The 14,499-nt window shown below is 27.9% G+C and overlaps 1 protein-coding gene across 1 annotated transcript; it reads left to right on the forward strand.

The window, feature by feature from the left end:
- Positions 1-8,569: 8,569 nt before the first annotated feature.
- On the forward strand, positions 8,570-9,974 carry LOC132050785 (transcription repressor OFP6-like). Its single transcript, XM_059442143.1, has 2 exons — positions 8,570-8,871; positions 8,903-9,974. The coding sequence occupies exons 1-2, from the start codon at positions 8,671-8,673 to the stop codon at positions 9,338-9,340; spliced, it is 639 nt and encodes a 212-aa protein (XP_059298126.1). The 5' UTR covers positions 8,570-8,670; the 3' UTR covers positions 9,341-9,974.
- The last annotated feature ends 4,525 nt before the right edge of the window (positions 9,975-14,499 follow it).

Here is a 14,499-nt window from a genome sequence, read left to right on the forward strand (position 1 = left end):
TGTAGAAAAGGAGGGTAACCATTCTTTCGAATATATAATACTATAAGTAAGTAGTGTTCTTCAATGTAATTATGGTTTTGTTCGTTGGATTTTTGATAAAAATGAATATATTACATAAAACAAAATCACTTATTAAAACAATTAATTGGCCGAGTTGGCACTTTTTAAGGCTAAATTTTGTTACTATTTTTAAATTATATTTTTATTAACTAAAATAATAATGTTTGTCGATGTTTAATTTTGTAAAATTATTCAAATCTATTTGTGTAGACTTTTTTTATTTGGTCATGCTCTTAGAAATATATACGGATCGAAGAAACGAAGATGTACGAATACTTTTTTGATTCCATGGAAGATGATAATTGCATCTCTTATTTATGTTTTTAAAAATTGAAATATTGTTTATAAGGTTAGATGCTCTTCTCTCACCTTAATTTCTATTCATTTATTATTATTTCTTAAAGCACCTTACACTGGTATTCATTGCATATTTAATTTTTAACCAACTCTCTTTATTTTTGAACTTTTGTTTAGCATTTTCAAGAAATTGTTGGATAAATATAATTCATAAAACGTTTTCAATATGCTAATTCATTACTAAGGTTGATCCTTGGGAATCCAAGCATTAGCCTTTTATCATCTTTAATGTTCTTCGTAAATTCAATACTAAAATCACCAATTTAAGGAAAAGAAAACAATAAAGAATGTAATTTAAGTCTCTGGCATTAGCCAATAAGGATTAAAAAATATTTCCTCTCAAAAATATTTGGGCAAAGAATGCTAAAACAAGTGAGTAGCAAGTACTATAAAAGTAAAAGAAAACATTGCATGTGCAATAGCTAAGAAAATAAATTAAGACATTCGGATTAGAAATTGCAATAATTTGATGATGAACATATAATAAAACTATTGTACTCTTTTCACCGTATGTTTATTGATTTGGTTTTCACATTTACATTCCTTCTTTCTATTATTTTTTTCAACGGGAATGGGCTTAACATTATTTTTTTGTAAAGAATAATAATAGAAAATTATGTTTTTTTTTTGTGAATGTATATGATAATGGACTTCAATATAATTTACATGTACAAATGCTTAAAGAATTATTACTTAAAAATTAATTAGTATATCTTATTTAAATATATTGTGCTTATTTTTTATTTATCAATTTAAAATGTGTAATTCTAGGTTTTCTAATTACAATTTTTTGTCAATTTGCTTAAGAACCCCCCCCCCCTTTTTTTTTTTTTTTTTCTTATTCAATAGAATTGAAATATTTTTCTCCTTTACTATGTGTGAATATATGACAAGAGATCTAATAAGTTTCAATAAAATATATTTATATATGTGTATGAGTGATGATATTTAACCAAATGACTTATTTTAAAATCACATGGCAAGTTTTGAATAATCTAGACGGGCAATGGAATAACATGGAGTATATTTCTTGAATACACACGAGCATATAATTTTTTTTTTATAAGGATGGTATTTTTGATAGAAGTTATATCTTGCGCATATATTTTTGGGTGGATTTGCAATCAAATGCAATATGTAAGTTTGCTTCCAAATCACATCATTCTATTAAATTTCCAAAAATAATAATAATAATAATAATAATAAAGAAGAAGAAGGATGCCAAATTAGATATATGAAGAATTTACGGTCACTTATTCGGTGAAGTGATACAAAGTAAAATGCGCTACTATTTGATGGTAGCGTTGTAAGAGAATAAGTAAAATAGTACTGAAACATTGTGATATCATGCAAATTGGGGTTGTGGGGCCGAGGGGGGGGGTTGGTTGTGAGGGCGATTAGATGATGTTATTTATTTCAAAAAAAAAAAAAAAAAAAAAAATGAAGACTGAATGAGTTATAGCTCATACTTCACTCAAAATGTTTGCCTAATCTTAGTACTTCTAAGACTATAAGATTTATTAGTATTGAAAGATAATTATTTTCAATCATATTATGATGAAAAAATTATATTACGAACAAGAGTGTATGACCGAAGACTTAATAAATAGAACCAAAAATAAAAATTTCGGATATAAATGAATTCAAGTACCACATTAAAAATTGAAAATATACATTAATTTTTAATGCAGGCAACTCTAAAACATAGCTTTCATAAGTTCTTTTGCTTTCAAAAATAACATTTAGAGTGAGTTACTTAACTATAGTTTTGTCAAATAAACCTTTTCTTTTGTAATGATATGATTTTTATGTCGCAGATCAATAATTAATCAGGATTGTAATGATGAACAAAGTTAATCATAATTAGATTTAGAGTTTATTAAATTAATATAATCTACTGTGTTCAAATAAGTAATATTATAATTTAATATTTCACAAATTTCTTTAAATATGTCAATGTATAGAATAGTTTTTTTATTATATCAAATAAATAAGATAATAATTTTCTATGATTATATATATATAAAATAGGTACGAATACTAGTATATAAAATAGGAGAAGTAAAAGCAATGTGGTTAAGCCAAGTGGCAAGCTAATAACAAGCCACTTGGCAATTTTAAGACAAAGTTAATGAGAATTAGGACAAAGTTAATGAGAATTAGGACAAAGTTAATAAGAATAAGAATTGTAATAAAAAATTTAAAATTGAAATTGAAATAAAAGATAAAAATATTTGAATTTAAATATGAATTGAAAGATAAAAGTATTTGAATTGAGATGAAAGAACTTTGAATTAAAAGATTAAAATATTCGAATTTGAGATAATCGTATAGTGTGGTTAACACTATTTAATTGGAAAAATAAAAGAGTAAAGCTCAAATCTGCATGGTTTTCTTTTTCTAAATCACCGTTTGAAAATACTATTGAAGCTAAAACAGTTTGTAGTTGATAAATAGGTCACTTAAAATATTTGTTTAATAAAGTATTTAATAATAGCAATTCACAGGAAGTGAAAAGATGATTATCTACCCATAAGATGTAATTTGACAGGTCCGATTATATTAATGTCATATGAATTTTTAGATTCTAATTACTCTTATCCCAGGTTTTTTTTTTTTTTTTTTTTTTTTTTTTTTTTTGTAGGATTGCTTATATAGCCATATCGGCTTAGGATAAACTTTTTGAATTTGAAAAAAAATATTGAATTATCTATATATATAAAAATAATAGAACTGAGATTAAAAATATTTGAATTGATAATAACGATTTTTCAAATTGAGATAAAAACATGTAACATATTTTGTTAAAATTAAATTGAAAGATAAAGTTTTTTGATTTGGATCCGGATTTTAAACTTTTTTAAATTTGAATTTCAAGATAAACGTTTTGTTTTAGAAATACAAGGAAGATATATATAATTGATTTGAATTTCAAGATAAACGTTTTGTTTTAGAAATACAAGGAAGATATATATATGAAATTGAATGATTCCTCTGATTCGTCGTTTTTTAATAAAAAAACTTGATCTTGAATTTGATGGATTTGATTTTGACTTAGAAGTCTTTTATTTCTTTTAATCTTCGAAAATAAAGAACTTCTAGAAAATACTTGGTAAGACTTTACACTGCTTCTTGTTAGAATTTGTCCCTTTTATGAAATATCTTTACATACAACATGTCACTTGTACACGTGATATATATATATATAAAGCCGCATCATTTTGACACGTGGCATGATCCTATTGCTCTTTCGTTGGGCACTCAGTTTCTAGTAAGATGTATTAGCAAAGTGGGCTCATTATTTATAGCCCAAATTAATGGACTAGCCCAATAGAAATCGGATTTTTAACTAAATCCGTATTATTGGACTTAAATAATTAACCCAATTATATAATATTTATTTGGACTAATATATCTTGGCAATTTTGACGGATTTAAATTCAATAAAATTTCGTTATCTACAAAGTGCAAGTAACGTGGTTATCTAAAATATGTAACAAACTTTTTATAATGAAATAGAAATATTTTTAGTTGGGAGATGAAATTTGAATTTAGAACACAAATATTTAAATATCTAAGCAGTCCCTGCAGAGTGTTTTTAGATGCTAACCGTATTTTGAAACCATGTTATATAAAATGCAAACCTCATCTTGAAGTTACCAACGTTATTTGCCTTCTGCAATTTGACCTTTTTTTTTTTTTTTTTTTTTAAATTTAGACTTATCCAAATTCATATTTAATAGGTTTCAAATATTTATTTCAAGTCAAATATATGGATAAAAAGATAGGAATATCTTAGAATCCTATCTTTTCAAATATACATTGTGTTATTTAAATTTGAGAAGTTTAGGCTGATTATCCGCTAACAAAACAATAAAACAACTTTTCAAAATCATATTCAATTTAGATTTGATCCCATCTAAACGTGCAAAGATATCACATTAGTAGAAGAGAGGGAAAGAAAAAAGAGGGGGAAAAAAAAGTATATGGTTGCAGTTTACATAACATTTATTTCTCAATTACAGTTTTGCTTGCATTTTACATAGTATTATAATAATAATAATTTTTAATTTGAATTTGAAGATGTATTTTTTGAATTCGAATATGAATGATAAAGTTTCATTTTAAGTTGAATGAGTTTCCTTGAATTTGAATCAATATCTTATCTTTATATATATTTATATCTCCTTTTCTTTCTCCTATTTAATGCCGTAAAATCCGAAGTGGAACCTAATATTCACAACTCTCAACAGATAATTCATTTGGGAAGAATGTGATAATTTCTAATTCTTATTGTCTTATTTGTTTCATTATTTTACAAAAATATTTTGTTCTGTTCCCATTCGTTACGAGTAGTTTTACGTTAAGATCTTATTTTTACATTGCATGATATTATTTCTTGATGTGGTGTTTGTTGTAACCTTTTTCAGGCATTTATATTCTTTACTGCAAGTAGCAGAGGAAATTTAATTAATCACATCACTGTTTTCATGGGGAGGAGGTAATTATTCATTCTACTCTCCTTAGTAGAATAGGTAAAATTGGGTAACAAGAGTGAACAGCATAACCTTTTATTGATTATTTTGACTACATGTAAGGTATATGACACGTTCGGTGCATTTAAAAATATATAGTTCCCCAATAAGTCAAGAAACTTATTTAATCTTTTTTTTTCTTTGATTCTTTTTATGTAATGTTATATTTAAAAGCCCAAATTTTGTAGATATTGATAAGGCCATTCTGTGCATAGAGGAATTGGCACAAATTTTGACTTCCGTATCAAAAGTTTTTAATTTATTGTTTATCGATGTTGCAGTAACAAGCCTAATTCTATTTTATGAATAGAAGATGGTGAAGGTAAAGAAACTGAAGAAAAGTTCTTTGAGAGGTTTGCAAGCATAGCCGTAGAAATGGAAAATTGATCATTGTGGAAGAGGGAGATGTGGAAGATTAAGAGCAAGAAATTGAACGAGGTAAGCCCACAATACCTACACAGGACATTTTGAAAGAAATTATTTTAATTTCTACTAGCTAAATAAATCGATTCTTTAGTTTTGTTTTCCAAAAGTTTATAACTTTTTTTGTTATTTTTAACTAGATTTAGCTTTTTGGAGCAAGGATGGAATATGCAAGTTTGATCAGTGTGTGAGTTGAAATTTCTTATTTCTTTACGTGAATTATGTTTTAAATCGATGAAACTTGAATATATTAGATGGAGGAGGAATGAAAGTATGAAACAATTGAGAATTTTGTCTCTATCACAGTTTATGAGAAGAAGTTAAGTAAATCAGTTTACCTTCTAACTTTTTGTACATATGGTCTATTTGCAATATCTATAGTCTTATAAAAATAAAATAAAAATTAACATAGTAGTTTGAGGAGCAAGTAATTCTTATCATCTTCAATGTTCTTTGTATATTCAACACTGAAATCACCAGTTTAATGACAAGGAGACAATGAAGAATAGTTAGAGAAACAAGTAATTCTTAAGTCTTCGGCGAGAAGAAATATGTAAGTCCTCTCCAAAATATATGTAAAAAGAATGTGAAAACAAGTATTGAGAAGTAAACATTATAGTTATAAAAGAAAAAATTGCATATGTAATATACGAGGAAAGAAATTAAGACACTGATACTAAAAATTGCAATAATTTAATGAAGAAATTTGAAATATATCGAAGGGAAGGGACCACGGAAGAAAGAGAGAATGATGATGTTAAGTTATGTGTTTTTTGTGAATATATATGAAAACGGGTTTCAACATAATATACGTGTACAAATGTATAAATATTATTAAGAAAATTAATTAGTATATCTTATTCAAGAAGTTTGTGCTTATCAATTGCTTAAGAGTACTTTTTTTCTTATTCAATGGAGTATAAATCTTTTTGCTGCTTTAATGTGACAAGGAATATGTGATAACCATATTGATTAATTATAAGAAAATCTAATAAGTTTCATTCATATATGCGTGTGGAGTGGGTAATAATATTTAGGCAAGTGGCTTATTATAAAATACATGGCAAGTTTCGGAAAATATTAACGGCAATACAATAAAATGGAGTGTTATTTATTTTTTAATTGAGTGTTTTTATATTTTGAATTTGGTGTGAAATATAAGCTTTTAAGATTGAGTGTAGTTAGTTTTTGTTTAATTGAAAAGAATTAAAAAAAAATCAAATTTTAGTATAAAGAAGACATAATAGGAGTAACAATTTGGAAAAACATAAATATTGACATAATTTTTTTCAAAGAATATTAATATAGATTGGGACGGGTAAATAATTGAAAATAATATTCCTGATATAAAATCAATTTGTAAATTAGCTTTCAAAGCGTTTGTTTTTTCTAATTTAAAAACCTGACAATGAATCATTTTAACAACTTTTAATTTATTTTTTCACGTAGAGGATGAATATTAGAAATTGATTTATAAGGAGTAAATAAATGAAAAAAAAAAGCTAATTTGAATATTGAAGCAATTAAAGATAAATGATATGATTCATTATGTGATATTTATAAAGAAAAACGAAGGACCCTAATATGCATGACTGTCATCATTATTGGTCACCAATATGACTGTCATTAATTAGTTTAGTCAACTTGCCTGTTAGAGTGGTGAAAATAAATGGCTGTTGGAGTAGCAATAATATAATAGAAGTAATAAGGAGATTTATTCACACGTAATGTTTGAACCCAATAAATAAATGGATCATGTGTGTCATCTGAATTAAACAAAATGTCGGGTTTAAGTTCTATGCTTGATCAATATAAAAAATATTTACATAATCAAATTATTTATAAAATAAATACAAGTAAATCTGTATGTATTCATTTTTTAACTTAAAAAAATAAATAAGAACAGATGAATCTGTAAGATAAAAATAATTGTTAATTTATCTGCTAAAAAGAGTATTTGACCTGCTATAAGTTTTATATATAACTTAAATTCATTACATGTTGGATGATTCAAAACAAAGTTATCCCGGATTATAACAGGATAGATAATTTCAACTAAAAAAAAAAAAAAATCCTATCCCTTTTGGTATAAGTTTTATCCTAATTTTAGTTATAATAAATACTAGGGAAAATACATCATGTGTGTCATCGTATTTTAGTACCATCCGTATTTCCAAAGGGCAAAAAAAAAAAATTAAACAAAATGTCGGGTTTAAGTAGCTATGCTTTCCTTTTTTTTTTTTCATTTGATTTTTCTTTTATTAATTATATTTATAAAACCTCTAATTAACTATTAAACCATTAATTTTGTCTTCTTCATCAATTAAATTCTTCTTAAACTAAATCTTCACAGAAATCCATCAATCCATTTTCTTACTCCATTAGCACACACACATTCAATTTTTTCTTCCTCCATTAACACACACACATTCAACCCATTTTCTTCCTCCATTACACACACATTCAATTTAATCATCAATCATAAAGAGCTTATAAAAATTACCCATCCTCCATTTATTTTCTTCAAACCATTTTCTGCCTCCATTACACACAACATTCAACCCATTTTCTTCCTTCATTAACACAAGTTTTATATATAACCATTTTCTTCAACCCATTTTTCATTACATGTTGGATGATTCAAAACAAAGTTATCCGGATTATAAGAAGAAGAAAGAGGATAGATAATAACAATTTCAACTTCAATGTCTTCTTTCTCAATTTTAAGCATCCGAGTTGCAAAAAAAAAAAATCCTATGCTGAAAATAGTACTTTTGGTATAAGTTTTATCCTAATTTGAGGGGGTTATATTTTCCCATAAATACTAAATAAATTTAATCCCAAATTTTATACCGGAATAATCAACTGATCCGTATAACCAAAGGGTCCCTAGCTAATAAATGTTTTACGTTCAACTATATGTAATAGTATGTATTTCAATCAAATTTCAAATTCTAAAAGTCAAATTATCTTTTCGTGTAGGTGAGAATAAAACAATTCCAACTATACCTCCAGTTAATGCGGTTTTGTCAGTTATTGGTTACTCCAATTAACACGACATGGAGAATTTATATACGTTTCACCACTCTCCAATTTCGGTGCAGCTCACTATTCACTATACCTTACCTAAAACAACTATACCTCCAAACAGTTAAACTCAATTCACACGACATGGATATTTATATACGTCCAATTTCAGTGCAGCTCACTATTCACTATACCTTACCTTAAACAAACTCATATAAAACGTCTGCAAAATCCTCACTCTCAGTAAATAACTCAACAAAATCTGCAAATGTCAACCCACAAGAGAAAAATCAGTTTGCGCAACGTTGCAGTGAAACTTGGCTGCAGCAATTGTATGCGGCCCAAAATTTCCAGCATTTTCCACCCTAAGCCCCGCCACCACCACAAAACAACCAACAACAACAACAACATACCCAGTATATTCCCACAAGTAGAGTCTGAGGATAGAGGCACGCACCCTCGCTTTGTGGAATAGAGGTTGTTTTATACAAACCTTCAAGGCAAAAAAAAAAAAAAAAAAAAAAAAATGTTTTCAGAACAAGTCCCACAAAACAACCAACAACTACTCCAATAATCATGACTCTTCCTCTAGTTCTTCTAACACTACTACCACCACCACCACTTTTCAAGGATTTGGCAGAATTGGAGGAGAGAGTGTTGCCGTTGAGAAAGATTCCGACGACCCTTACGTTGACTTCCGGCAGTCAATGTTACAAATGATACTTGCGAAGGAGATATATTCTAAAGAAGAATTAAGAGAGCTTCTCAACTGTTTTTTGCAGTTGAATTCTCCTTATTATCATGGTATTATTGTTAGAGCTTTCACAGAGATCTGGCATTGTGTTTTCGCCGTAAAGCCTGGAGTTGCCGGAGCTGAGTCGCCGTTCTTGCAGTGCGGCAGTAGCGGTGGCGGTGGAGAGTGGTGGTCACGTGTGTGACTCCTTTCCTATAAATATATTGTTTACTCCGGACAGAGCTAGAATACGGATTACAAGTTCGGTCGAATTTGGTAGGTTTGTCTAAATTTTATATATGTCTCGAGAATTCATTTAATATGTGCGAATTAATTTAAAATTGAGTAATTTAAAAGGATTAAAATTCCTAACTCATAAGTTTTGATCCTAGCTCCTCCTCTTTAAGTATTACTCGTCAAAGCATATATAGTTAGAGACGGAGCTAAAATTTGAAATTTATGATTAGCGATTTTAATCTTTTCTAAGTTATTAGATTTTACATTAATAATATACGTATTAATAAAAAATTTAAGACAAATATAAAATTTTGTTGAACTTGCTTCCTACCGTCTAGCTCTGCTTGTGTACATAGCAGAATTTAGGGAGTAGTATGAAGATATGAGACCCATAAGTATTTCTTGGGCTCCGGAAATATTTTATTTTGTTGTAATTTGTTTTAGCTTTCTATAGTTAGGGAAAAAAAATTAGAGTTCACAGCTTCTTCTTTTTTTATTACATTTAGAAATTGATGAAGAGAAAAACTGTCGAAAAGGTGGCAAAAGATGCTGTGGAATTTGTAATCTTTTATTCAAGTAGTATAATTAATGTGAGGTTTCCATTCTCACTTGTCCTTACATTACCTTTCTTTTCCATACGACATTCCTGCATATTCCTTGTGTCTCGATCTTTATGATTTACTTTTAGTTCGGTAAAAAAAAAACATATTTTTAAATGAAAAAAAATAATTTTACACTTTTTATTTTATCTTTACTTAAAAAATTGATAACCATACTATGTCGTACTTTTAATTTGCTTTTCTTACTTTTCTTTTTAGTTTATTTAAAAAATAATACCACTTTATATATTTACTGATCTTTACATATATTACACATATCGTTAGTTAAAAGGGCAAAGGGTCAAATTTACCCTCCAAGTATGGTTTATAGTTCAAATTTGCTCTCCGTCAAAGTTTGGGATTAAATTTGCCCTACATAGTTATGATTTGATAAATTTGCCCCGATTATGATGGAGATATTAACTTTATTAGTCCACATAGGCGCGATGTGTACAATAAATTTATTTTTCCTTTAAATCTTAGTGTAAAAACCATACTAATTATATTTTGTCATGTATTTTCTTTTTTTATTATAAAAAATAATAATACAATATCTAATCTTCTTCTCCATTAAACCACCACTTTCCTCCTCTTTCCGTATTACATCATCCAAAGCTCCATATATATCGGTTAATTTACTAAAAATAACCCATATATCTTGCAAACATTTTTTTTTTGTGTTCAATTAGAATTTTGAAAAATAACCCTTGTGTTTTAACTAATTGAATGGCACATCAACAGTTAAATTTTGAATTCGTCCTTATATAATCTCTTGTTTTTTCCTCCATCCGATGTGTGAAAAGGCGATAAGTTTCATAGAAAACTTCCTTTCGTGTTCAACAGCCAAAGATTCACGGATTATTCCATAATATCCCTCAAAGCACACGAATGATATGCTTATCTTTTTCTTTCCGTTTTATCATTTAATTCTCGAATTTTCCATCACTATAATTACTTATGTTCAAAATTCAAATTGAACACAAAAAAAATGTTTGCAAGATGTATTTATTTTTAGTAAATTAACCGATGGTGAAGAGTGATGACTGGGAGAAGAAAAGGTGGCAAAAGTTTGATGAAGGAGAAAATTAGCTATTGTATTCTTTTTTTATTTAAAAAAAATACATGACAAAATTTAATTAGTATGGTTTTTACACTAAGATTTAAAGGAAACATAAATTTCTTTATACACCATGTGGACGACATTCCTGCATACTTCCATCCTTGTAAGTCTCGATCTTTATGATGATTACTTTTAGTTCGAGGACAAATTTGAACTATAAATCATACTTAGACATACTCTTTTTTAAATGAAAAAAAATTACTTATATTTTACATCTCTTTTTATTTTTCTTTTCTTGAAAAAAAATTGAAACACCATACTATGTCGTTTGGATTTTAAAGTTGCTTTTGTTACTTTTTTTTTAGTTTATTTAAAAATAATATCATTTTTAAATATTTAGTAATCTTTACATATATTACACATATCGTTAGTTAAAGATCACGAGATTTCAAATACTCCGTTAGTTATATTATCAGATCTCTTTTTGTTTTTCTTTTCTTTCTTGAAAGTCGTTAAGGTATCACTTTATCTGAAAAGAAACAATAGTACTAACTTTTCCTTTTAATTTCTCTTTTCCTCTTCCTTCCTTTCTTAGTGAACATAAAGCAAGTTTAATTGTAGGCAATTTTATGTGTAGCTGCTTATTTTATGTTTTCATACATACTAAATTATTTTTGTGAAATAAATCCCAGTAATTTTTCTTAATTATCATAAAATATAGTAACCTTTTGGTTTATAAATAATTTATTAATTTTAATATAATAAAATAACTTCATTCTAAATCTAATCACTTAGATTCTGAATTTGCTTTTGGTGTGGGAGGTCTTCCATTATCTGTACTTTGGTCAAGGTTCTTGCGGTCTTCTTGTGTAAGACTTCGGGATTTGGAATATGAGCAAAAAATCAATAAAATCATTATGGCAAAATTAATTAATTAAATAATGACAACTTGAGAGAGGTGTGTTTAATGCAATTGAGAAAAGTGTTCTTGAGTTTATTTGTACCTATCTCAACAATCAATTAATACTCAATTTTAGGAGTTGGCTTCACTAGCTTAGTAATTAATTGACCCATTTTGATCAAGTATTATTTTTTATTTTTCTTTCAGTTTCACTTGTAATGCCTAATGAATGAGCAGTAGAGGAGAATGAATCAGTGTAGTAATCTTGAATTTTTTTTTTTTCTCGTGTTTTGAATCTAGAATTTGATCCAAATTTTGATTTTTGATATTTTGTCGTGTTACTTGTACTTTCTGTCGAGGAGCTATTTGCATGGGTTCTTAAGTCTCCTGCAATGTAAAAATGTTCTCTCTTACTTATAACTTCTTAACTCTTGCTAGCTTCTGTACTGTCGAAAAACAAATATGGAACTCTTCAATAAAATAGGAGTTGGAGTATGAAATTCTTTTAAAGTTAAAGAAGATATAAGTATGTTCTACTATAAAAGGGAATGACTTGAGATCGTTTTAGAGCCACACATTTGAGAGTGAAATTAATCCTCTGAATTAAAGAGTTTGGATCAGGGCTGCCTGAAAGGGTAGGCAGGTAAGGCAATGGCCACCTTTTTTTTTTTAAACACCCTATATGCATATATTTATTATTTTTTTTAAAAAAGTGTAGGTTTGAATTGGAAGTTTGAAAAGATATCGGGAAGAAGTACAACAGTTATCTTCCTTTTATTATTGGGGGTGGGTCCCGCATTGGGGATATTTTTGGAGAAAGAATGGTAACTTCTTCCCTTGTATGAGAGAGTGGATACGTTGAGCATATATGGGGGAATGGGATAACTGTTCTTGGTAATAGGATATTTGTAGTATCCTTATTTATTTGGATAAGTATTTTATTATCTATATTTACTTATTTTCTTCTTCCTTTCATCATTTGTGTACTCTTTTTATTATTATTAAAAATTCTCAATTATCCGAAAAACCTAAACATTCTGCTACAAAACTTAGTACTTAAAGATCAAGATTTACTTTTTGGCGTCTTCTTCAAATAATCAAGCATTGCAACAAGTAATCATTATATTGAAGCAGCGCAACACTATTTCGATAGCATTCTATCAACTTATCAAATTCTTGAACCAAGTTTTATTGTTCTAACTTTCTCTTATACTTCGTTGAATATTTGTCATTGTTGATATTCCTATTTCATAAGTAAATATTTTGTTTAGTTATTATTAAAATTTATTCAATTTAAATATGTCAACTAGAAAATATGAACCCGGTAATGCAAAAAAAGAGAAGAAGAGAAAAGCTGAAGAATTAATTAAATCCCAAAAAGGAGCACTTGATAGATATTTAACAAATAATAGAAATATTGAATCGGAAAATTTGGGAGGATGTTCTTCAAATGAAAAAGTCACTAATAGAGTTGAGTTAGATGATAATAACATCCAAGAAGAAAATCTAGAAGAAGTTACTGAGAAATCTGACATAGTTCTAGAAAATCAAAAACTTCTAAATGATTTAAATAAGCGCATCCCTAAAAATATATGCAATCCAAGTCAATGGGATATTGTAGATACAAAGTTGAGAGATCTATTAGTAGAAAAGGGACCAAGACAGATTGAATGGATTAGTTATATTATCAATTGAAAAAGAATTGTTAGAACAAATAGATTATAAAATAATAATTAATGAGTTCTCATCTAAAAAAGCTAGAAAAGTAGACTTTAAATAAAAATATATATATCTTCCCTTTATTTTTAGGGAAATCTACATGGTATAGAGAACATTAGGGCTTAATTATATTTAGTAGCTATACTTTGCCCAAATTATATCTCATAGCTAAATTTTGTCTGTTAATTACACAAGATAACTAATTCAAACCCATCTTCTATTATTTCATTGTATCAATATTTTCTCTCAACACCCTCTTCTTCTCCCTCAACTCTCTCACCACACCAGAATGTCAAATCTAACTCTAGTGCAAGAGAGTCCCCTTGTTTCTCTCTCTATCTTTAAATCTCTTTGTTTTTCTAGAGAGAGAAAGCTCCAAAGTTACATTAATGGCTTCAAAGCTTCAAAGTATAGAGCTATGATCCGGCGTCATTCACCGCTGTCGCCGCCTCGCCACCTCCTCATCATCAACAACAGATCTGAGCTTTATTGTTTTTCTAGAGAAAGAAAACTTTTTTTTTGTATCTCGTCAATCATCCGTGGCGGCTCAAATCCGAGCTTTTTAAAAATCGGAGTGTATATAGAAAATGTGTTTAGCATGTATTTCGAAGGAGATCTTTTTTTAAATACAAATATATATTTTTTTGGGGAAAATTCGGTGTTTGGGGGTGTGTTTTGAAGGATATTTTTTTGTATACGACCGATTTTAAATATAATAAAGTGAAAATGTAAAGTAGCTACAAATGAATATTGAATACATTTGACTTGAATACAACTTAGCTCGAGTACATCGACTTGAATACAAGTGAAATTTGAATTCAATACAAATAAATCTTACTCGATCGAAT

Source organism: Lycium ferocissimum, chromosome 3, assembly GCF_029784015.1.
Source record: "Lycium ferocissimum isolate CSIRO_LF1 chromosome 3, AGI_CSIRO_Lferr_CH_V1, whole genome shotgun sequence".
Taxonomy (NCBI): domain Eukaryota; kingdom Viridiplantae; phylum Streptophyta; class Magnoliopsida; order Solanales; family Solanaceae; genus Lycium; species Lycium ferocissimum.

Coding starts and splice junctions, on each gene's coding strand:
- LOC132050785 (XM_059442143.1), top strand. CDS start 8,671: ATGTCAACCCACAAGAGAAAAATCAGTTTGCGCAACGTTGCAGTGAAA. Junction 8,872..8,902: donor GCACGCACCCTCGCTTTGTG/GAATAGAGGTTG, acceptor CAAACCTTCAAG/GCAAAAAAAAAAAAAAAAAA.